The sequence below is a fragment of the Somniosus microcephalus genome, chromosome 7, assembly GCF_052327205.1.
Source record: "Somniosus microcephalus isolate GS21.2 chromosome 7, FLI_Smic_1.0, whole genome shotgun sequence".
NCBI lineage: Eukaryota > Metazoa > Chordata > Chondrichthyes > Squaliformes > Somniosidae > Somniosus > Somniosus microcephalus.
Window position 1 is genome coordinate 273,346,872 of NC_140993.1, and position 25,824 is coordinate 273,372,695.

General features: G+C 43.8%; 1 protein-coding gene across 17 annotated transcripts in view; it reads left to right on the plus strand.

Annotated features, from left to right (window-relative positions):
- lrrfip2 (leucine rich repeat (in FLII) interacting protein 2) overlaps positions 1-25,824 on the plus strand; it is a 197,102-nt gene that overhangs the window by 52,354 nt on the left and 118,924 nt on the right. For 11 of the 17 annotated variants that reach the window (XM_085993798.1, XM_085993802.1, XM_085993795.1 and 8 more), the window contains exons 3-4: positions 17,609-17,695; positions 25,278-25,325. In XM_085993798.1, the coding sequence (XP_085849924.1) occupies positions 17,609-17,695; positions 25,278-25,325 (135 nt within the window). The remainder of the gene's footprint in view (positions 1-17,608; positions 17,696-25,277; positions 25,326-25,824) is intronic. The other 6 variants (XM_085993797.1, XM_085993801.1, XM_085993810.1 and 3 more) reach the window with 1 other exon arrangement.

Below are 25,824 nucleotides of genomic sequence, written 5' to 3' on the forward strand. Positions count from 1 at the left end.
ATGTGTGTGGTGTCTCTGCATTTAATCGAATCCTTATATTGTAATGTTTTTTTTTATCAGCAGCTGGCTTCTGAGGTCTGCCAAATGTTGTCTAATGGACAGTGTGCTGAAAGGTTTTTCATCATCATTCATGCTATTTATAAGCATAATGTATGTGATGAAATATCACCATTTTTCTGCACTGGGATAGCTTTTTCTTATTTAAGCTGAAAAGATTGTGGAAAACAACATTTGCTCCGAGTCAGAATGAATATTGGTGAGCTTTGAACAGCAGGTTCTTCCAAGAACTGTTGTTTAGCTGAAAATACCCAAAGTAATGTAGCTACTTCACACCCATCGATGATGGGATCAAACCCTGCAGAGCAGATGTGCATGGTTTAAAAATAAACGAGAAGAAAACTTGAACAGTATTATTAATATTGCTTTGTGACCCACAGGGCTGCTCTGTGCTCCTCCCCACCTGTGGTATTTGTGTTCAAATCCCTCCATGGCGTTGCCCCTCCCTATCTCTAACCTCCTCCAGCCATATAATTCTCTGAGATCTCTGCGCTCCTCCAATTCTGGCATCTTGCACATCCTTAATTTCCTTCACTCCACCATTGGCGGCCTTCGGTTGCCTCAGCCCTAAGCTCTGGAAATCCTTCCTAAACCTTGCCACCTCTCTCTCCTTTCTGTTGCTCCTGAAAACCGACCTCTTTGACCAAGCTTCTGATCACCTGTCCTAATATCTCTGTGGTGATATAGAATTAATTGGTGCCTGAGCGGACTAAGTGATATACAAAGTCGACGCGTACCCAACTTAACTCTCTGCTTTAAATAAAACGGACACGGACACCAAGCAAAGGAGAACAGTATTTATTATACTACAGAGCTCTGGGAGAAGCGCTAACACCTTATGGATGTGATCGCCAAACTTCTCAATTTTGCAATAGCAGCCATGCTCCTTTTATACCATTTAAAAACAGGAAAGATACCATATTACATTTGACCAATCGAGCACTTTAGCATTCTTTAACTTTGGCCAATCCGATAGCTTAGCAACCCTTAATCACATTCTATCAAAGACAAGTTGTTCATATTATTATACCGTTAGCAAACAACTTAATTATATTACTGTTCTGTGCAAGTGACATCACACGTTTGGTGTAAGCAGATCAAGTCAGCTGCCTGTTGTGCCAGTGTCTGCAAAATGTTAATGAATGTCCAGAATTTCAGCAGGCACCACGGTGCCATTTTAAAATTTCCTCCAACAGTGGCTCAGTGTCAAAATTTGTCTGATAACGCTCCTGTTTAGCGCCATGGGACGTTTTACTATGTTAAAGGCGCTATATAAATGCAAGTTGTTGTGCTAGTTAAACACTTGGAGGGGGCTGTCACTCTAGTTCAGGGCACGCATCCCGCTTAAAACAAAAAAAATCAAAAATTTACATGCAAGGGTAAGATGTAAGAATAATAAATTAAAAAGAAAAACCGATGCCTGGATTTTGCGGTCAGTGGCGAAGTGAAGGCACTTGCCGCTGACATCGAAGAATGCTGCCCACAAAGATCTAGCTATCTCTCTGGCATGAATTTCACCTTTCCCAACATTAATTTCATACTGGCGACATGTACAGGGGATCTCCAACGTCCAGGAACAGTGGTGTCATCAAGCAGACTAAGCAGCCAATCACACTGAAGAATTATCACAGAGACAGCAAGCCAGGAAGTCATGAGCACTGATTATCCTTCACTTTTTAATCATTTTACGGAGAGCGAAATAAAAATTTGGATATAAACATGGGATTAAGATAGAAGCTGAAATATCAAACTTTAAATTTTTTTTTGTTCTTGTAGAAATCTTGGAACTTTTTCCATAATGGAGAAATTTGACATTCCACAAATATAAAATTAGTGTTTCAGGGCCAGAGTGGTTGTTCAGCAGTAAATATGACTTCGAACGCTGTTAAAAAATCAGTTGCACTTCATTCAACAAGGCTTAACTTTAAGGGTCTTTACAGCGTGAATAGTGTGTAAAAAGTGCACGTTCACATCAATTCAGTGATTTCAGTTACATCTGCGAGGACTGCAACAACTTCAGGATTTCCGCGTTTAAATGCGCATGTGCAGACTCCTGACTTTGCTGTCAGTTTTTACAAAGTAATGACTGTGAATGCTGACAGTTTTGCTGTCACTACAACTGCAAATTTCGGGCCATTGTTTTGAAGAAGGGTTGATACCCAAAGCATTAACTTGTTTCTTCACCTGTCCCATTACCGTCTCCTCTTGCCTTGAATATCTCTTAATGTCTCTTTCCTTCTCCTGCCTTCCATCCTATCACAGACCTTCCCTCTTGTTCTTTCACCCCCTCCCCCATTTCCCAGCCCCTAAACTTGCTTTAAAATCTGTTCCTTTTCCTGCTTTTTTCCAGTTCTGACGAAGGGTTTCGACCTGAAACGTTAACTCGTTTCTCTCTCCACGGATGTTGCCTGGCCTGCTGAGTATTTCCAGCGTTTTCTGTTGTTGTTTCGGATTTCCAGCATCCGCAGTATTTTGCTATTGTTAAAGCATTAACTTGTCTGTTCTCTTCACAGACGTTGACTGACTTGCTGTCTGTTACCAACATTTTCAGTTTTTGTCTGGCGTTCCCAGTATCTGTGGTATCTTGCTTTTTATATCGGTTTGAAAGAATTGGAAATCGATCAAGTGCAGTAGACGAGTAGATTATGATTGAATTTTTGCTGTAAGTTTGTGCCACCCTATCCGAGCAGTCTTCTCCAGTCTTCAGTCCCAGCCCACATCCTCCACTCTTCTGACTCTTCGTCTCACTTTTCAGTCGTTACGCCTCTGCTCTTGGAAACTCTGCCAAACCACTTTAATTCCTCATTTTATGACTTCAGCGCCGACCTGTATGGCTGCTGTTTTACAAGCTCCTCCCCAACTGGTATTTTAATGTATTTAATATTGTATTTTAATATATCGTACTGTTAGTTTTTAGTATTCTACTGTTTAGTATTTAGCACTCTAGTTTTAGTATTAGTAGTTTAGTTGTTTTTTAAAAAATATTCTACTGTTTAACCGACCTGTGTGGCTGCTGTTTTATGAGCTCCCCAACTGGTATTTCAATGTTGTATTTAATGTATTTAATGTTGTATTTTAATATATCGTAGTTAGTTTTTTAGTATTCTACTGTTTAGTACAGAGGGCGGTGGAGGCCAGTTCATTAAATATATTCAAGAAAGAGTTGGATATATTTCTTAAGGCTGAAGGGATCGCGGGATATGCGGAGAAAGCAGGGACAGGGTACTGAATTTGGATGATCAGCCATGATCACATCGAATGGCGGAGCAGGCTCGAAGGGCCGAATGGCCTACTCCTGCTCCTATCTTCTATGTTTCTATGTTATTTAGCATTCTAGTTTTAGTATTAGTAGTTTAGTTGTTTTTTAAAAAAATATTCTACTGTTTAACCGACCTCTGTGGCTCATGAGGGTAGCTGCTGTTTTACGAGCTCGTCCACAACTTTCCACTTTATTTATTATTTTATTGTTATTATTAAACAATTTTGTAAGTACTGTTTCTTCACTTATCCGCTACGACCGTCAATCACTTCTGGACATAAGATCGTCCAGAGATATAGGACCTACCCCCAATTTTTCGAACTGGGATTCTGCTGCTACGACCATCTACCCTCCCACCTGCTTACCTGACTTCATTCCTGTGATCAGGAAGCGAACGACGGCGCAAGCGGGGCAGACGCGCAGGTACATTAGTGAAGCTGAGACGACGTGAACACCACCCCCCCCCCCCTTCCGAGTATTCTCCTGGCGAATGTGCAGTCACTGGACAATAAGCTGGACGAACTCAGGGGGAGGCTCACCTTCCAGCGAGACATTAAGAACTGCAATGTCTTGATTTTTACTGAGACTTGGCTTGATCCATCGACACCAGCTTCGGCCATTCAACCAGAGGGATTCAACATTCACCGGCTATACCGAACAAAGGACTCGGGGAAGAATAGAGGGGGTGGAGTATGTTTCATGATCAACAATTCTTGGTGTTCCGACGTGGAACTACTTACATCTTCTTGTTCACCTGATCTTGAACACCTGATGATCAAATGCCGACCCTTCTACCTCCCGAGAGAGTTCTCATCCGTGATCTTTACAGCGGTGTATATTCCACCACAGGCCAACGCAAATAGGGCACTAAACGAGCTGTATGGGACCATTAGCAGGCTTGAAACTTCCCATCCAGAGGCTGCATTCATCGTGGCTGGCGATTTCAACAAAGCCAATCTGAAGAAAGTACTGCCTAAATACCATCAGCATATCACCTGCCCAACGCGAGCCAAGAACACACGAGATCACGTTTACACTCCATTCCGGGATGGATACAAGGCCCTCCCCCGCCCTCCCTTCGGCAAATCAGATCACGACTCCATCCTGCTGCTACCCACCTATAGGCAGAAACTGAAACAGGAAAAGCCTGTGATGAGATCTCTACAACGCTGGTCGGATCAATCAGACGCTGTTACAAGACTGTTTTGATTCCACTGACTGGGATATGTTCCGGAATGCCTCGAACAATGACATCAACACATATACAGATTCAGTCATTAGTTTCATAAACAAGTGCATAGACGATGTTGTTCCGAGGATTGTTGTACGAACATTTCCCAACCAGAAACCATGGGTAAATGGCGATATCCGTGCTATGCTAAAAGCACGGTCCATCGCATTCAACTCTGGGGACATGGATGAGTACAAGAAATCAAGGTACGACCTCAGAAAAACCATCAAAAATGCAAAAAGACAATACACGGACAAAGTGGAGTCACACTATCATAGCTCAGATTCGCGAAGGATGTGGAGTGGACTACAATCTATTACAGATTACAAAGGGAAACCCAACTGTGTCATGCCCAGCAATGCGCCTCTCCCGGATGAGCTTAACACTTTTTACGCACGGTTTGAGGCCAACAACAACTGGCCTGTTACAAGGGCGCCCGCGGCTCAGGACGACCGGGTCTTCTCAATCTCTGTGGCTGACGTGAGCAAGACTTTTAAGAGAGTGAACACCCACAAAGCACCCGGTCCAGATGGAATCCCTGGGCGTGTCCTTAGAGCATCCGCTGACCAGCTGGCAGCCGTGTTTACGGATATATTCAACCATTCACTGTACCAGTCTGTAGTCCCCACCCGCTTCAAGATGACATCAGTTATTCCAGTCCCCAAAAAAACAAAAGTAACCTGTTTAAACGACTACCGCCCCATAGCACTCACTTCTGTCATCATGAAGTGCTTTGAGAGGCTGGTCAAAACCCACATCAACTTGTTACTACCTGACACACTGGACCCACTCCAATTTGCCTATCGCCCAAACAGATCTAGGGATGATGCCATCGCCACTGTACTGCACACTGTCTTATCACACCTGGATAAGAGGAACACCTATGTGAGAATGTTGTTCATTGATCATAGTTCAGCATTCAATACCATTATCCCCTCCAAGCTTGTCAACAAGCTCAGTGAGCTAGGACTTAACACCTCCCTATGCAACTGGATCCTGGACTTACTGATGGGAAGACCCCAGGTGGTGAAAATAGGCAGAAACACCTCCTCCACACTGATCCTGAACACGGGAACTCCCCAGGGTTGTGTGCTCGGCCCCCTTCTGTACTCCCTGTTTATTCACGATTGTGTGGCCACGCACAACTTCAACTCCATCATCAAGTTTGCTGATGACACTACCGTTGTAGGCCTGATCACAGATGGCGACGAGACAGGCTACAGGGAGGAGGTAAGAGCCCTAGGAGAATGGTGCAAGTACAACAACCTCTCCCTCAACATCAGCAAAACAAAGGAGATGATCGTGGACTACAGGAAACGGCAGGGGGAGGGACACACCCCAATCTACATCGAAGGGGCTGAGGTGGAGAGGGTCAGCAGCTTCAATTCCTGGGTGTATTCATTATGGAGGACTTAACGTGGTCTCATCACATCGACGTTGTAACCAAGAAGGCATGCCAATGCCTGTTCTTCCTCAGGAGACTGAAGAAATTTGGAATGGCCCCCCAGATTCTCACCAACTTCTACCGGTGCACCATCGAGAGTATCCTGTCCGGCTGCATCACTACCTGGTATGGCAACTGCACCGCCACAGACCGCAAGGCTCTACAGATGGTAGTGAAAGCTGCACAACACACTATAGGAATTAAACTACCTGCTGTGCAGGATATCTACCCCGAGGGGTGCCGGGGGAAGGCCCTGAGAATCATTAAAGACGCGAGTCACCCCAGACACAACCTCTTCACCCTGCTCCCGTATGGTAAGAGATACCGAAGCATAGGGTCTCGTACCAACAAGGTTTCGAAACAGCTTCTACCCCCAGGCCATAAGACTCATGAACGATTAATTTATTATTATTTATTACTGTTTTATTTATTATTACTGTCTTTCTATTAGTGTTTCTATTAGTATTTTTATCATTGTTATGCCATATTTATTCCAATGTTGGGAGGACTCGTAAAAATCAACATTTCATTGTGCAGTACACACGTCTGCTGCATATATGACAAATAAAATTGAATTGAATTGAAAAAAAAATTGTGTCATCAAAGGCCTGCTGGAAATCTATATCTATGGCCATGCCTTTGGTGTCTCCATTTAATTTCTTTCTTTCATGAAGTGCTCTGGGATGTTCCTGGGTGAAAGGGGTGGGGTTGTGGGTGTGGTGGTTGTGGGGCGGTGGCGGTTGTTTGGGGCGGGTGGGGTGTTTGTGTGGGGTGGTTGTGGGGCGGGGGCGGTTGTGGGGGTGTGTGTATGGGGCGGGGGTGTGTGTATGGGGCGGGGGGGTGGTTGGTTTGGGGGATGGGGTGGTTGTGGGGCAGGGGTGGTTGTGTGGTAGGGCTGGGGGGAGTTGTGGGGCGGGGGTGTGGTTGGTTTGGGGGGGTGGGGCGGATGTGTGTGGGGCGAGGGTGGTTGTGGGATGGGGTTGATGGGGTGGGGTGATTGTGGGGTGGGGCGGGGGGGTGGTTGGTTTGTGGGGTGGGGCGGGGGGGTGGTTGGTTTGTGGGGTGGGGCGGGGGGGTGGTTGGTTTGTGGGGTGGGGCGGGGGGGTGGTTGTGGGATGGGGTTGATGGGGCCGGGGGTGGGGTGATTGTTGGGTAGGGCGGGGGGGTGGTTGGTTTGTGGGGTGGGGCGGGGGGGTGGTTGTGGGATGGGGTTGCGGGGCGGTGGTGGGGTGATTGTGGGGTGGGGCGGGGGGGTGGTTGGTTTGTGGGGTGGGGCGGGGGGGTGGTTGGTTTGTGGGGTGGGGCGGGGGGGTGGTTGTGGGATGGGGTTGATGGGGCCGGGGGTGGTTGGTTTGTGGGGTGGGGCGGGGGGGTGGTTGGTTTGTGGGGTGGGGCGGGGGGGTGGTTGTGGGATGGGGTTGATGGGGTGGGGTGATTGTGGGGTGGGGCGGGGGGGTGGTTGGTTTGTGGGGTGGGGCGGGGGGGTGGTTGTGGGATGGGGTTGATGGGGCCGGGGGTGGGGTGATTGTGGGGTGGGGCGGGGGGGGGGTTGGTTTGTGGGGTGGGGCGGGGGGGTGGTTGTGGGATGGGGTTGCGGGGCGGTGGTGGGTGGGTGCTCATGCAACTGTCAAATTCTTAAGAGGCTTGAACCAGCCTTGGGGATTCATGGCCAGTCACTATTCCTCTGTTGATCTCTGATTTATTATTTGTTTCCCATCCAAGTAGTTTTCGCTTCAAATGTAGAAGTTATATCACCTTACTCATCATTTTCTCTTGCAAATGTTGGGAACCAGTAAATCTCCAGCTATCCAGAGATGCATTGCCTAAAGCAGCTTTATGTAATGATGTAATTGACTACTTTCTGAAGGCCCCACTTCAGGTAAAGCTGTGCAGCACGGGTGAATTTAATTCAAGTTGACCCTCTCGCTTTTATTTCGCTTTCTCCCACCTCCATGTGAGAAAATAGTGATGACCATCTGATTGCTCTTGGGAAGGCAGTTTTTTTGTGTGCTTCGTCTGTGACTTTTGAAGTTGTCACAAGTTTTAAATGCATGTGTTGGATAATGCAGTCGCTAACCATTTTTTTGTTTTCTTGTGGCATTTACATAAAAGCCACTAAAGTCAAATTTTTGTTTGTACAAACAATGGTATTTTAATGGGGAATGTTTTGTGTGCAATATTGTATACGTAATTGTCTTGGGAAATGTTGCTTTTCTTTGTACTTGTGAAAGAGAATGTTGATCAACAGGAAAGCATTTTGAAGATTCAAAATGTGGATGGACAGAACGCATTGGCTGAGTCACAGTTGAAGTACATTGTTGTTCTCACCAGCTGTGTCACAGAGCTGGAAGGTGTGGGGATTTTAGGCCTGTAATTTTCTTGCATTGGCCTTGTCCTGAGCCAGGTCATTGAAAGTCGCAGAGGTTTCCCGCAGGGCGTGAAGCCTCCCAAGGTCATTCACGGAGCTCTCCTGGAGACCAGTTCCAGAGCCGACATGGCGTTGTGTTTTGTAGCTGGAAAACAATCCCTGGAAAATGGAATTCCTTTTACTATATTTTGTTTCTACATTTTACAAATGTCTCCAGTTTTTTTTATTACTTTCTATATTTACATATTTAACTCCAAAGTAATTTATTGTTGGGCACAATGAATTTTTTTCTCTCAACATTTTTCTGTCGTTTTTCTTGTGGTGTCTTTCTTTCTCTTCCTCTCCCCTCTACTATTCTGCCAAAGGTGTTGGTTCCTTGCTGGAGTATAATTCCATAGGTCCGGAGTGCCCTTTTGTACATCAGCTAAATGGCTGTTCTTTGTGTGAGGCTGAATGATGAGTATCGGTAGGCTAATGAACCGCCTATGGCACTTCAGCTGAACCCGATCCCCCCCACACGTGCGTCCAGCAGGGGTCATTGGCTGACAATCAAAAGCGAGACTCCTGTGTGGTTCCTTCTCTTCCTTCCTAACCCGTGGGTACTGAGGCCAATTTTAGCACCCCATGTGCCCACCCCATGTTGTACACACATCCGACCTTTTTGCTACAGCTTTCTTTAAAGATGTAGAAAGAAAGAGGGTTACTGTAATTTACCCACTATCGCTATTTGTACCAGATCCGTTCTTGAGACCGCATTATTCATTGCAGGTTTGAAATCTTGATGCAATGATGCACTTTTTTGGTTAGGTTTTGCAGGTACTCCCTTTGCAAGGAAACAAGAAACCTTTGCAAGTTTTCCTACACTTGTACCTTGCCAAGAGCAGACATAAGTTAGCAGTGTAGACAGGTAAATTTGCAGAGATGGATTTTTAAAATTATGTTGTAAGTTTAAGAGGAAATTTATTTCTAGCAGTGTATGGATACCCAGCTACCATTTAGCTTCTTGGAATTGTGTTCAGTTTGCTCATTTCTAAATATGAGAATGTCATTAACCTTTGGAAGGTACACAAATCTTTGGATGCAGATTTTATCCCTCCATGTGCATCCCCTATCGTACCTATTGTACAGAGACATTATAATGCAGCGTCCCTAAATGCAAATGCTACCTCTGCACAAACAAACTTATATAATGTCTGTGTGTCGTGGTACCTTGCCATTCAAGTATTCCTCTCGGACCATCTTAAATGCCATAGGCTTTGATGGAGAGAAAGACTAGCCTTGTTCCTAATATTAGGGAAATCTGATCTCTTAATATAACCCATAAATACATTTTCACGTTGTTAAGCCAGCTTTACCAAGATTTAATCTTCCCTATGCAGGAAACTCTCGATTTACCGGCACCTAAATAACCGGAAATCTGTTAACCGGCAAAATTCAGGAGTAGGACAACAAACACTGTTGCTTAGCAACAGCTTCGGCTGCAGCTGCAAGCGTCTCTAGCTGAAGCTGTTGCTATAGCTACAGACCTTGCAGTGCCTGACTGGGGGAAAAAAAAGCAACGAGAACTAAAAAAACTTATAGAAAACGGCTCCTGATTTTTGCCGTTAGATCGAGTATGTAACCTCCAGATAAACCAAAGTTTCCTGTACTGGGCTCTCATACCTCTCTATAATCCGGACTTTTTGATAAACCGGCACCATACCGGTCCCGTCGGTGCCGGATAAAGAGTTTCCTGTATTTAAGCATCATTTAATTGTTTTTAATTTTAATTTGGAGAAGCGATAAAGCAAGATTTGTTTTTTTTTTAAAAAAAGCAGTCATGTCAACATTTCTGAACCAGTGAAGCATTTTCTGGATTTTCTCTCTTTTTCTCTCTCCTCACTTCTGAAGGCCGTAACCCTCCTAAGATGGTGCTCAAGTGGCCGTTATTCATTTGTCAACCTGACCGATGAGTGCTGGGAGGCTGCTTGACCCTGGGTGGGGAGAGTATTACTGAGAGTCGAATCTTGGCCTCGCTCCACAGACTTTCTAACGGGGATCTTTGGGCAGCAAATAGGATGGGAATCCTTGGCTTCCTCCTGGGACACAGGTTCTGCCTACCACTGCCTTGTAAGGGAGAGACAAACTCCACATCGTCCAGGAATGAATGCTCGAACTTCACTCTGGAGCGTTCCTGGTCTGTACAACCCAGTAGCGCACCATGCAGTGCACTTATCGACTGAGTTGGTGAGGGAGCAGCTGCTTATAGTTTGTCAATTTGAAGCTGTCAAGTTGAAGAGCTTGACTTGGAAGTAAAAAGCTAGGTAAAAGAAGTTTGTCCAGAATTCTGAAGTATTTTGAATTACTGTATGTGGGTCCAAGCTTCATTCTGGTGATCTGAAATGAGTAAATAAAAGAAAGAAAGACTTGCATTTCTCCAGCGCCTTTCACAACCACCGGACGTCTCAAAGGCGCTTTACAGCCAATGAAGTACAGGAAACTCTCGTTTAAACGGCACCTAAATATCCGGAATTCTCTATTAACCGGCAAAATTCATACTCCGAAAACAACCCCTCAATAACCGGCAATGTTGCCGAGTCCGAGTCTCCCGCGGTGGCCGAGTTAGTCAGTGGGGGTAGTTCTCCAAACTGCCACTACTCGACTTCTTGGCGCTGTTGGAAGTCGGAACACCTCAATAACAGGAGTCTGACTCTCCCGCACTGCCGGTAGTCTCTTCTGATCCGCCATTTTACAGGGGTACTGTGTGTCTCCCACGCTGCTGGTAGTCATTGCATTGCATTACCCTCAACTGGCAGTACTGTACTTAATCAAGCATCTTCCATTTAACACAACATTCTGTTGTAATGTGGGAAAAGGTACCATTCTCACTATTTGGAAGTGCATCATGTGGTGTGATACTGAGCCTACCAGGTTTGATCCCTGCACTAGCAGGCTCTGTATTCCAAGCAGAATGGGGGTATTGAATGACTAACCCTATGTCAATGCATCTGTTCCATACAGGCTTTGTGACAATGAAGAGGCTTGTAAACTAAGATTTTACAAATGGGCAACAATTTTTCTCTCTAAAGTACCCCTCCCCTTTCCCAAGGAAAGCATATTTGCAAAAACAAATTCTCTTGTAAAGCAGTCTTGGTATTCAGCACCATCAAAGATATCAGTTTCTGCGTTCAGATAACCGACGGTACCAATAACTTGCATTTTTAAAGCACCTTTAATGTAGAAAAAAAATATCCGAAGGTGTTGAGCCAAAGAAGGAGATATTGGAAGGAATGACCAAAAGTTTGGTTGGTAAGGTGGGTTTTAGAAGGCCTTAAAGAGGAGAGGGTGTTGGATTGGCAGAGGGATTTCGAGAGCGAATTCCAGAGCATGGGCTTCAGGTGGCTGAAGGCACGGCTGTCATTGGTGGATGAAGCAGGTGGGGAGGGTCGGGTGCATAAGGCGACAGTGACAGCTAGTCAGACGTGTACCTATCTCTGGGGAGAGTCAGTTCGCTGAACCATCCATTCAGTACCTTGGAACCTTGTATAAATGCATTCTGCTGTATCACAAACTAACCAAGTTTTGGTGTTTGGACTATCCTGCCGAGCAAATCATTCAAAGCTTTCGCATTCTTTGAGTAAAGCAGTTTTTCCTTCTTTCTAAATTTACTGTTTGCTATTTTGCAGTTATGTCCTTCAGTCCTACTTCCTTAGATTCCTTCTGAAATAATAATCCAGGTTTATTTGTGCCATTGAATATTTGAAGTTTCCTCCCTTCAACTGCCAACTTGTTAGCCTGTACAACTCAGGCTTTTATCGTCTTTGCTCATTGCCAACCCTTTCAGAGCTGGGATTGGGTATATTCATTCACCCTTTCTTATAAACATACATCTTGTTTATGACATTGTGACCAGAACTAAACACAGTGCTCTAAAGGCACTATTACAGTTTTCAAAAACTGAAATAGACAGAAGATGCATGTTTTTCTCACCATTGGCTGCAGTTAGAAATGTTTGACTTGTCTTATTCTGGATCGTACAGTTTGCTGCCAGGAATCACTGGCTCGGTTTCTGCCCAGCATCTAACTGAGAACATTTCTGGGTGGCAGCGTATACAGGGGACGAGTATTCTGGGAGATGGGTTTGGTTTCAATATCTCAAGATGATTAAATATGCTCTTGTGTATCTAACCAGTGCATTATAAAGCCTTAATATAACTTCTGTAGACTTAGTGTTCTGATATATTGTGTCCTACAATTCTGTTAGCTTTTTTTTTGAACGACGCGATATTACCTGAACATTAAAAGTGATGTGTTGACTATTGCTCCCAAATTTCTTCCTGAGTGTCTGTGTAATTCGGTACCAATTGCTGTATACTTATGACCCATATTCTTGACCTTTGTGTAATACTTTAGATTTTTCAGTGTTAAAATGAATTTGCTTAATGCTGTATGTCTGCCAGATTGCATAACCAATCAATACAGTGAGCTTTGGTATCCAAAGCATTTATATAATTAAAAACACGTTCAAGCACTGACAGTTGTGGCATTCCACTCAACGCCTCTCCTCGGCTAACACTGCAGCTCTTGCTTCCTATTTTGCTAATGTCAGTAAGACTACAACCTCCACATTTAAAGGTGAAGTAAAATATATTTTCTAATTGAATTCTGAGCATTGTAAATGGCGATGCCGGCACACTTCACGTTGTGTCTCAGCCCCCTCTTGTTTTCCTGGTGTGTGTCTTAATCCTAATAGACACAAGCAACTTGGAAGCATGTATTTTGTGTAGAACTTCCCCTTGCTTCCCTAAAGGGTGACATCGCGATCTATTGCAGTAATGGTATGAATGATGACCGTGAACTGTGGGTTGCACTGATCATTCATGAGCTCACAAAAACAATGAATTGGGTGAAAATGCAAAGTACAGTCGTTCAGTTTGATCAGCCATGCTGGCAGTGTTCCTGATTTCAAATGGCTGTGCTGAAATCCCCGCTGTTGGGGCGGCTCTGAAGTCCTTCCCCTTGTCAAGCTGCGGGGATTGTGTAAAATCTATACATCAGTCACAGTTGACGGTGGTGTAGTTGGAATTCTGCAGTTGAAAACTAAAGTATGGGGGATAGAGTTTCTTCTTTGGGTGCAGTTGCTGCTTCGGGTGCAAATTGTGCCCAAAATTGCACACATTTTGAGAAGTCTGCGCCGGCTTTTCTCGGAAGAGCAATCCAGTTTGTCACACTCCCCCGCTCTTTCCCCATATCCCTGCAATTTTTTCTCCAAGTCTTTATCCAATTCCCCTTTTGAAGGCTACTATTGAATCTGTATCCACCGCCCTATCAGGCAGCGCATTCCAAACCCTCACCACTCGTCGTGTAAAAAGTCTTTCCTCCTGTCGCCTCATGTAGAGTTGGGTTGATTCGCAGAGGCTTCAATTTTCCTTTATTTTGCCAATCACCTTAAATCTCAATCTTCTGGTTATTGACCCTTCAGCCATTGGAAACAGTTTCTCTTTATTTACCCCATCTAAATCCTTCATGATTTTGAACACTGCTATTAAATCTCCTCTTGGCCTTCTTTGCTCGAAGGAGAACAATCCCAGCTTCTCCAGTCTCTCCACCTCACTATCATCCCTCATCCCTGGAACCACTCGAGTAAATCTCTTCTGTACCCTCTCTATAAAGAACTATGAACTCGTAGTATGAAACGTATGCAGAAAGAACCTGTTTTTCCAGGTTTAGGAATCCATTAAAATGGTTACTATCTAGACAGTGGCGTTGTGCAATATATAGGGATGGAGTTTCCGCCCCGGCGCAATCGATGGAGTGCGCTGGACATTGTGCCACTTTTGCCGAGGTGAAATTACACTGAAGTTTCTGTGCAAACTAATTAGCATAAGCCCCAAAATAAAATCTCATGAATCAGTGCCACCAAACCGCAAAATTGATGGAAATTGAATCATGACTGGAACAGGGCATTCCTCAGGATCACATGGGAGTGGGATTGCCATGAAATGAGCCGTTCTTCAACTGACTGATTTAATGCTCTTGGTTTTACTTTTTAATTGGCTTCAATTGACAGGTTCCTGCTGTTTTCAATTAACTCATTACTGTCGTAGCCCAGCACAGGACACATCTGTGTGGTTCAATTAACTGCTGGTCTCTGGTCTTGTGTACTAGATCAATTGACTAAATTTAAACTAATTTCAACTGACGTTAAAGTAATTGCTGCAGGAGAAACCTGGGCCAGGCTTCAATTGACTGCTGGTCACTGCCGGTACAGATCACTGGATTTGTGTGACCACAGGTGCCTGGGCGCAATGTGCTGTACACCCCCCAAACAGGTGCAATCGGCGGAAGCTTGCTATTCGGACCCGCTGGCATGGCCAAGTTTGTGGGCAGGGACTGCTTCGGGTGAAAGGACTTTTGAATCAGCGTAAAAGGTCGTGGATATTCCAGTGCAAAGTGATTGAGTGCAACTCACTTTTGTTTAAAACTCTGTCCTCTTTAGCGCTATTTCATTCGATACCGCTCAGGTTATGCTGATATCTGAGAGGAAATCATGCGGAAACTCCAGCCCATGTTTCACTGTGTCACTCTCTTGTGCTGTCCAATAGGTGCGTGTGTAAATTTGACGTCATGTGGAATGCACCTTGCTCCTGCAAACCCTGGCGTTCAGTTCTCCATTTCCTCTCATGAATTTCCTAATGCCTGTGTTCTTCTATCACCTGGTTGGCGCAAGTTAAACAGTGCTGCATCAGTTGGAGGGGTCAAGTCACATTGGCTGCCAGTGCTACCTTATGAGTGGCAGCATGCATTCTGTTTTATAGCTGGTGTGTATCACAGCTGTACAAACATGACGAACTGACCAATTGGTCTGTCATTTTGTGTATGTCAATCTGTTCTTGCATTGTAAACTTTGATTTAACAACCAACTAAATCTTTTAACATTTCAACCCTGTTTGAAGCTAAAATTTAGTCTATTCTACTTTGTATACCGAAATTCAAATTTGGATCCGCCTTTTTGATGGTTGGTTGTTAGGAAAATATCTTTTACTTCCTGGATTGTTTAAAGCTGCACTTTTCCTTAGGAATTGGGCGACCTTGTTACTTTGCTGAAAGCTGAAGGGCAATGTCCCCCGAAAGCCGCACTGCTCCTGTGTGGCCTGCCACCCCAATGCACGACCCATTCAAATTTTTGCGCATGCGCGGTGACATGAATCAGTCATTCATGAAAGAAAGACTTCTGAAATAATACCGAGCGGCCTACGGGCGGCGCTGTCCAGGGAGAGTATAAATACTCGGGCACGGGCCCAGCCGTAGGCCACTTAGTATTATTTCATAAGTCTTTCTTTCATGAATGAGTGATTCATGGCACGCAGTACCGACAATATAAAAGCCGGTGAGCGGCCTGCATGGGACCTTGCAAGTGACTGCGCAGCTCAGTGGGAACATTGCTGAAGGGTTCGTTTTGCAAGGCCCCACTACAAGTTCAGAGAATCAGGGCAGTAACACTGTAACCCAATATTTGACCAGCGCTCAAATGTAGCGGGATTCCCTGCTTGCAGCCGAGCCTAACCCTTTCAAAATTGCTCCTTAAATAACCCGCAATTTCTAACCCAAAAATAATCGTGCAGGTCGTGAAGAGTATTTTCCCCAACTTGGCTAGTTGTCTGCTTTTAATCTGCACTATGTGATGCATGTCCTCAGTGTATCCATTTCCATGGTTAACTTCAGACTCGAAGCTGTTGAAATGGGAATACAAGTGCTCGGAATTCCTTTTTCAGTGCACCAAAACAAGTCCACATACCTTTAAGAAAACTCACTCTGAGGGCAGGGAGTTAGGTTTTACTTGGATACAGCAATTTTGTTACTGCTCCGGGCCTCATGATATGAAGGGTAGGGAAGCCCCACCCTTATTAGAATTCTGGAGCATCTAATGAGCTTGTGCTGTGATTGGAGGGCTCCAGCGGTGGCAATGTAACCCAATCGCAAAAAAGGCCAGCATGCATGGTCCCAGAGATGTAAGGCCAAGTCACTGAATATATTTAAGAAGGAGATAGATCGATTTCTAGACACAAAAGGCATCAAGGGGTATGGGGAGAGAGCGGGAATATAGTATTGAGATAGAGGATCGGCCATGATCATATTGAATGGCGGAGCAGACTCGAATGGCCGACTCCTGCTCTTTTTTTTTTCTACTGTGGATTATTTCCTCATAGTACATTGTAATATTTTTATAGTTTGTGAAGTTAGTCAACACCTAACCAGCATTAGTGATTCCTCTTAATATTATTAACCAGGGAACCCCTAGTAGTTCAAGGGATTATTTCCCCCAGCGACTTGAACATTTATCTGGGATGACACTTCAGTGCAATTCTGAGCGAATGCTGCACTGTCTGAGGCACAATCTTTGAGATGAGACGAGATCCAATGGCACTATTTGAAGAAGAGCAGGGGAGTTTTCCCCAGTGCCGTGGCCAGTCCTTCAATCAGAATCACCAAAAACAGATTCTCATTGCTATTTGTGGGAACATAGGAACAGGAGTAGGCCATTCAGGCCCTCGAGCCTGCTTTGCCATTTTATTAAATCATGGCTGATATGTTCCTCAGCTCGATTTACCCACTTTTGATCCATATCCTTTGATAGCCTTGCCGAATGAAAATCTATCGCTCTCTGTCTTTAACATTTCAATTGACCCAGCATCCACAGCCTTTTTGGGGGTGGGGTGTGGGGTGAGAAGAGCTTCACGTTTCCATTATCCTTTGTTTGGAAAAAGTGCTTCCTGTTTCACTCCTGAATGGGCTAGCTTTAATTTAAAAATTATGCCCTCTTACTCTGGATTCCCCCACCAAAGGAAAACTATGTGCATCAAAGCAGCTCTTTGTCGCTTGTAATATGCTATAGTTGTTTCCAGAAGTTAACCAAGAATAAAACCAAATTGAAGATCTGAATTAGTTGGGGAAAAATACTTGGCTCCTTGAAATGCTGCATTGTTGAGTGCATTTCAGTCTCCGAGCATTATAATTCTGAGGAGTGATGGCCAGGTATAAATGATTCATATATTGTTTTATAGGAAAAGTTAAGAATCGAAAGTCTGCTGTGAAATTTTCGACACTCTGGGACGGTTTTCAGTGTGAATAGATTTTTAGTTATGTAATGTAAAACACTTTAATTGTGCTAACTTTTATTTCCCCCGTGTTTGGCTACTTTTGTAGCCTACGTTTTTTTTATACCACCGAGTAGCGCAGAGCTAACTCATTTTTTGTCTACTTTTGCAGGCAGAGGCCAGGCTTGCGGCCAAGCGGGCAGCCCGAGCAGAGGCACGAGATATCCGTATGAAAGAACTGGAGCGGCAGCAGAAAGAGGTGAGAGCAAATCCAGTCTAGCACGGAAAGGCGTGGTTTGTGAATGCTGGAGGGAAAAAAGGATGTGATGAGTCATGAAAATGGGTGCGTACATCAGCCAGTCACATCCAGCAGAAGTTGAAGCACTGTTGCTGTGAGATGGGGAAGACTGAAAGAAAGACGCTGTTTAAACCAGATCTGCAAGCTCAGACACAGGACCTTGCTTGCTTCTGCAGAAAACTTCAGTACTGTGAGCTGCAGGGAAAGATAGCATCATTCATGTCTATAACAAGTCTTTCCACTCCTTATTTATAGTAGCAAAGGTGAGGTTAATGTAGATCAGAGATGCCAGGTGCAGCTTTGGACTTTGCTTTCCCACCTCTATGAATGGTAGGAAACACAGTTAGCTGTGGCAATGAGAATGGCTTCTGGCTGCTAGAGGCCCTTCTGTGCATTTCCACAATTGTTCCATCGCCAGTTTGTTGCCAACTCAACAACTCTAGAAAAATACAGCATGGAGAGGGAATCGTTTAAAAATTTAAACCTGTGCATATGTTTTATTTTAACGCTTTTTTTTTCTGCCACAATTTTGCACAGCTACTGAGAAGGCACAATACAGTAAGTGTTGGTTAAAGTGCTACACGACCATCATGGAGACCAGCGGGAAGGTTTTGGGCAGTGCTTCTGAGCAGTTGCTTTCTCCCTCTTTGTGAAACCTTTTGGCGTTATAAACTGTCGATAACGCCTCAACATGAAGGCCATATGCTGTTTCTAAATTAGTTTGTTTCAGCCTGTACATGTGATACAAAATGTCACAATGCATAGTGCTCTATCTTGTTGGGCAGTGCCTCCAAGTCTTTCTTATATAATAGGTCTCATTTTATAAACGGCAGAAAACTTTACGTGGGATATTCCTGGCATCAGCCATCAGAAAGATGACTGGATATTTTTAACTGAGTGTCACTTCTGATGGTACATTGTTGGTGATGCATTCACCAAGGGAATCCTTCTGGAGAACAGTTACATGTAGTATAGAGGGAACAAGCTTGATAGGTTGAATGACTGACCTATTTCTCCTTTCATACTTAAGTTCTTTGGCCTAGAAATTCACTTTGGGCCCGCCAGCTGGCGTGCGCCCAAAAGTTAGCGCTGAGCGCGGAGCCAGTTGCGCCCATCAGATATTCAGTTTTTGCGCCCCAAGTCGGAACCGGGCGCTATTCCAGGGTGTGCCCGCCCCCGCTTGGGGCACTGAAACTGAATTTCAGCGCTTTAGGCGCTGCTGCGCCACCCGATGCGGTGCAGTACTGCAGGCCTCCTCCTCTTAAGGTGGAGGTGCCTGCAACGGGGAGATCGCCGCTGGATTGTGCCAGCAAATGAGCCCGGCACCACGGAGAAGTGCCGGGCTCGCGGAAAGCAGCCGGCAATGCCGCGGGGGGGGTGGTGGAGGAGGCCAGGGAAGGAGGTGCGGCCGGCCGCACCTCCACCTTTATGCGCCCCACTAAGGCTGCAGTAAGGCCCTGGTCTCCGGATGTAAGTAGTGGCCGCCACGGAGGAGGCGGCGGCAACTGAATATGGGATTCGGGCTGGCATCGGGGCGGAACCGGGGCACTGCGCACACCGATGACGTCATCGGTGCCGGCGCAGCGCTACCGGCTACCGCCGCCATTACCGCAGCGCTGAATATCAGCGCGAACTCCTCTATTGGCACAAAAGCCCTCTTTGGGCGAAAACTGGGCGCAAAGCCAACCGAATTTCTAGGCCCTTGTCTCTTGTTAGGGGACATTGCAAAGAGTATGTACGGTATAATGCCACCTCCTCAACATCTACTTATAAGACTGACTGGCATATCTTAAGCAACAGAATGTTGAGGCTTGTGTTTAAAGTCAATTGTACTTTTTCCTTTTCATATTTTACTATGTATGGTAGCTATTGAACTTTAGATCAATGTTACAACTGATTATTTTGTCTTTTGTGGTTAAGTGAACGGTGTTCACTTGTATCTATTTATTCGCACTGTTAATTGAGGTTTCTGTATGTAGCTATTTATATAGTTTCTTCCAGCTGGGACCACAATAATCTGACTGGCTGATCATTTCCTGATAGCTTGCATTCAGTTAAATGTTTACCCATCAATTGCATTATCCAGGTGCTCTTTCTGGCCAACTTCCATGCTCAGAGTTAAATGCTTGTTAACTTTGATCGCTTGATGTTAGTGACACACTGATGCAAGTAAATTCACCAAAATTCAGCTGCTTATTTCTTGAAGATGACCATGGATAGCTGGTATCCTGCTGATCCTTACAAGGATGCTCAGCTTTTTATAGAGGTTTCCAGTTGCTGTTGACATGCACAAATACTTAACTACTCGCAATAGCAAAAATACTACTCAATTGGGGCAGGAGAGGTCATTCACTTTGGTTCTCAGAAAAACAAATTGGAATATTTTCTCCAATGGTGAGAGACTAGAAGCTATAGAGGAGATAAGGGATGTGGGTGCCCATGTGCACAGATCACTAAAAGCTCGTGCACAGGTACAAAATGTAATCTAAAAACTGAATGGAGTGTTGGCCTTCATCTCAAGGGGATTGTAATTCAGTGGGGAGAAAGTGATGCGTCAGTTGTACAGAGCCTTGGTCAGAGCCCGTCTGGAGTAACTGCGCTCAGTTTTGGGCACTGCACCTCAGGAAGGACATGTTGACCTTGGAGTGGGGACAGCATAGATTCACCAGAATGATACTGGGATCTACAGGGTTAAAATATGATAGGTTGCATAAACTTAACTTGTAACTCCTCGAGTTTAGAAGGTTGGCGGATGATCTAAATTTTGAATTGATAAAGGGATTCAGTGTGATAGATACAGAGAAAATGTTCAGTTTGGTAAGGGAATAGAGAACAAGGGGCATAATCTTCAAATTAGATCGAGGCTATTTAGGAGTGAAATCATGAAGTATTTGTTCACACAAAGGGTTGTGAAAACCTGGAACTCCCTGTCCCAAAAAGCTGTGGATGTTGATTCAATTGAAATTTTCACCACCAAACTTGATTGTTTCGGTAAGGGTATCAGGACATGGAGCAAAGGTGGGTCAGTGGAGTTGAAGTTTCCATCAGCCATGATCGAATTGAATGATGGAAGGGCTGAATGGTGTCCTCCTGTTTCTATGTCTTTAGGATGTAGGAAATAATCGCTCGCTATACATTGAATTCAGTGATGTTGCAGAGTCACAAGATAGCTGTTTTTTGCAACCCCAGCCTGTTAATACTCAGACCAACTGTACTGCCCCTACTGCTGCCCATGGTCAGGTTATATAACTTTGCACACACCAGGCATTGAACCTGTGGGAGCCCCTGCAAAAAGTCATCTTGTTTGCATTGCTGGCACATCTGGGGTGGCATCAGTTTTTTAAAAATATGCATCTTGCTTCTCTACATTTCAAACTATTATCCTTTCAGTTGGTGTCCCGGCCAATATTTATCCCTCAATCAACATAACAAAAACAGATTATCTGGTCATTATCACATTGCTGTTTGTGGGAGCTTGCTGCCACGTTTCCCACATTACAGCAGTGACAACACTCCAAAAGTACTTCATTGGCTGTAAAGCGCTTTGAGACTTCTGGTGGTTGTGAAAGGTGCTATATAAATGCAAGTCTGTCTTTCTTTCTTTCTCACAAGTCTTACTGGTTTGGCAATGGAAATACCTGAATTTATAATATGTTTCTTTGGCAGGGATTAGTAAATAAGGGCATGTCTTGTTGTCTGTGTAATAGTAAAGTCATGACCGGTTCCAGAGTTAAAAAGAAGGGCGTGCACTAAAACCAAACCATTAATCATGGAAAAAAATCATTCAGTTTGCGCCTCCTCTTATTTTCTGTGCCATGTAAATTAAAACACATGAGAAGGTGAGCAGTGGAGTAGTCTCTGATACTGGAAATTATTGTGCGTGTCATTTTATAGGCCAATTGCATAAACTATAGCAACTAAATTCAGTGTTTCAAATTGGGAGAAGATGATGGAGATCATTACACAAAAATGTGCTTCATCTTCGATGGAAACGAACAATATTTTATTAAGTCACAGTTTGGATAATTGGCGTATACTTTGTTAATAAAGTGCACTGAATGCGTCTGGCCCCGTTGATGGTGTGCCAACTGCTCTGATGGAGAGGAATGAAAGCCTGTTCGGCTAACATTCATACAGCTGGGCTAAAATAGCACCTGTGTGTTTTCATCCTGCTTCTTTCAATCCAAGCAGTTTATGGAGGCTCAATGAAAACGTGTTGAAATCACCTCTTGGGACAGAATGCATTTCTGTTCAAAGGTAAACCTGCACAGAGCCTTTTAAAAGGCTTAGGTTCTCCAACCTTCAAGAAATAAGATTGTCAATAATCTTGCCTGCACCGGTTTTCCTTACCTGACTACAATCAAAATATATCAAACTCCAAAATGCATTAGTTCAACAAAGAATTAAAAAAAAAAAACCTGAGTTTCCCAGATGATCCAAATTTCATAGTGCAGCTTAAAAATATGTTGCTTCGCAAGTGTATGTGTGCATAGCTGCACCCAGTCCTGATTTTATAAGAAAATCCATATTTTGCAATACTTCACAAAAGCAAAATACTGCGGATGCTGGAAATCTGAAATAAAAACAGAAAATGCTGGAAATACTCAGCAGGCCAGGCAGCATCTGTGGAGAGAGAAACAGAGTTAACGTTTCAGGTCGATGACCTTTCGTTAGAACTGGAAAGATTAAAACATATTCCTAACTTTTCCCGTGTGTGCGTGCGTGTGTGTGCGCCCCTTCCCTGCCACCATCCCCAAACTTGATCCAACATCATTGCGGGTGAAATGAGGATTGTCTTATGCAATGATTGGTGAAACTGATGTGATGTAGTTCTGACTCTAGTTTTATCACATCAGTGCTGTACAGTAATACTGACCAAACCGCTTGTTTATTTTTACATTCACAGTTTGTTCCTGAAGTCTAAATTTGACTCTCCTGTTTTGTTCTGAATTATTTGGACGACAATTGGCAATTCCTGTATGTTCTCATATTGGTTGGATTTATTGCACTTTTGTTAATTTGCCAACTCATTTACAATCCTAGCTTTATTTGAAATGCATTTTACTTTGAACAATAAAAGTTGCCACTACGCGAGCTGGCTGAGTGACACATCTTGCTGCTGTGTTCTTTGATTGCATAACTATTGATGCCCCACAATGGGGCAATGCAGTGCATTGCTCTCCCTCCTGTGCTAACTCTTTCAATCCGGTGCTGCCCATGTCAGCACATGTACATGTTGTGGATCTGTTGGTCTGACTTGTTTTTCAAAGGACTCTGACTACTTGCTTCCTTCAACCAGAAAATGTAACTGAAATCTTCATTGGATTAGAGGCATTGAACACGTTTAGGAAGATTAATCTGTTGTAGTCGCCTTTTCTTAATTGCTGTAAACTGCTCCCTGTCATTTCTCATTCCTCAGGTCATAGAATTCTGTAGTTGTTTGAGCATTTATTTTTGTGTTGAGACAATAAAAATTGGAAGGGAGTGTCTTCCTCGTCTCTTTCTCCCCCCCCAATACACATTACACGAGTGTGTGTGCATTCTGACTATTAAGAGTTGTATACCACAGTTTATTAATGACTTTTTAGGGTGAATTTTTGTGCTGAAGATGAGGTTGGTTAGTAGTGGGGAATCAGTTACTTCCTATTTTGAGCACCCATTGTTTGTTAGAATATTCCCAAATTAGGTTATAGCACCATTCAATATAGAATAAAGCTCCCTCTACTCTGCCCCAACATTAGATGAGCATCCACTGCTGCACAGGTGTGGTAACTTTCCATTTTGCATGCTAGTTATTCTGCGGCTGCTCAGAATGAGCGGCTAATTGGGCTCAGTTTTGTGCTGTCAGCCCATGCCAGCTTGGAATTGGCTTGAGACAGCTTAAATTCCTTTCCTGTAGAACTCTTATAGTCAGCAGACAGACTGACATGGATGAAAGTCTCTTCCAATGGCTCCACCACCCAGTCTCTCTGGTTTTTTAAAAGTTATAATTAGAATATGGCACATTATGTACAGTACAGGTCTAATTGTTAAACTTGGAATGTAAGTATAGTGTACGATTAATGAGATGCACACAAAAATCACCTATCGGCCAAGATGACTGTTTTTAATTCGCAGCTCATGGGCAGAGCGTGATTTGTGTGAGGGTGTTGCCCTCCGATTGCCAGTTCTCCCCTTGCAGTAACAGGTTGTAAAAGCTCTGCAAGTGATATTCTATTGCCTAAATAAAGATAATGGCAGAATCTTTTGAAAAAGGGATCAATCTACAAATTCAGAAATGTATTTTTTTTCCAATTGTGCAAAGCTCCAATTCTTGTGCAGCTTGGAACCCTAATGTGTGTAGCTATAAACCTTTTTTGATCGGATTTCCAGCATCTGCAGTATTTTGCTATCGTACTGAATTATGAAGTGGTTCAAAAAAGTTGTGCAGAGAAAAGCCAAAGGTGACGCTTCCAGTGATTATGTCAGTTAAGCCGGCACTGCATTTGACATGCAGCCCCTTTCAATATCAGTGGAAGAATGTACAACAGAAATTATGTCTTTTTTTTGTTTCATATTAAAAGTCAAGCATTAAATCCACTCTCCTTTTTAACTCTCTGGAATCTGGCAGTATTTCCCTGCTGTGGGCCTATTAATGTATAGAACTACAACCCTTATTCAAAAATATGCATATGGCATTAATTATTATGATGTAACTTGTTTCTTTACAAGTGCCTATGTTGCCCATAGGGGTGCAGTTTATGCAGCAACTGTGACACCTACCTGTGACCCTCCGTTGGAAAAAATATCCTAGTAGCTCAAGTAACCTAAATAACTGTGGTAAATATTAGTGGTATATGCATGCTATAAAAATTGTTTGACTGGATATTGGTAATTTTGGTGTGGCCATAATTGACTGATGCTGACTGTCTGTTGATCTGCCATCAATATAGGGCCAATTGTACGATGGAAACCTGAACCCTCAAAGTAAATTGGCAAACCTCCAGTTAACCTGTTCAATACCATTAGGTCTTTTTCTCTCTACTGTGGGTGTGCATAATATCTGCTACTTCAAGATGTACCTTTTACATTTAGCATTTTTTATCGAATTTGCAGACTGTACCTAATTGGTTTCCAGTCACCAGAGCTCAGTCCTGCCAGTGCAACTATGACTATGCTACAGTTACCTTCACACAGGAAGATAGAACAGTATTCAAATATAGCTGAACACTGTCGCATTGTTTGTATTAGTGACTTCATCAGTGAGCCTTCTGGAATCATGTCGTTCAGTGCCATGCTACGGCTACTCACCAAGAGATCTTTGTAGCTTCTGAAATTGCTTTTGATTTGATCGGCACGCTGTTCATCTCCTGTACAGCTTTGGTCTAAGACTCTGAAGAATGAGCTCTCATGAGAGCCCAGCACTGCTCACCTTGCACAAACTGAACTTGGAACAAGTGTCCAAACAAAACCTGAACTTGCTATCAAGTATTTGTTAGTAGTTTAGGCAAAATAAATGTGATTCAAGCGGACTGTTTCTTTTTCTCTTCCCCTCCCCTTTTAGATTTATCGTTCATCTGCTAGAAGATGGGGCGAGATCCACCAGTGGATGGTACAGTGTCTGATGTTGGGTGCCGGTGTGCATTAATGCCTGATGTTTAATTACTAACATATACATTTTGATAAAGTGCACCTGTTTACTTGGAGTGAATTTGTCTGACTTAACAGGAATTTGTTTTGATCAGTCTAACAGATTGGCGAGTCACGTAGGATACAGAATTCAAATGTTGCAATAACAAAGCGCTGTAAATGTGTGTAAACAAAACAGAATGAAAGCTTCCATGATACTGGCATGTCACTCCGTTCTGTTCTTGGGCACAAGAATTTTGCTTTCCATTGTTAAGATTATCTGATCTCCAGAAGAGATGTTGGTTGGAAGGATTAAGTTTGCCTGTATGGGCAGGTAATTGAGATGTTTGCTGTTTGAATGCCCAACTCTTTTATAGATGCCTATAATATTTTTTAAACTTGAGCATGCAGTTACTAAAAGCACTAAAATATCAAGGCGTGAGTGTATGTAACAGTATTCTTTGGGTGCATTTCTAATACAG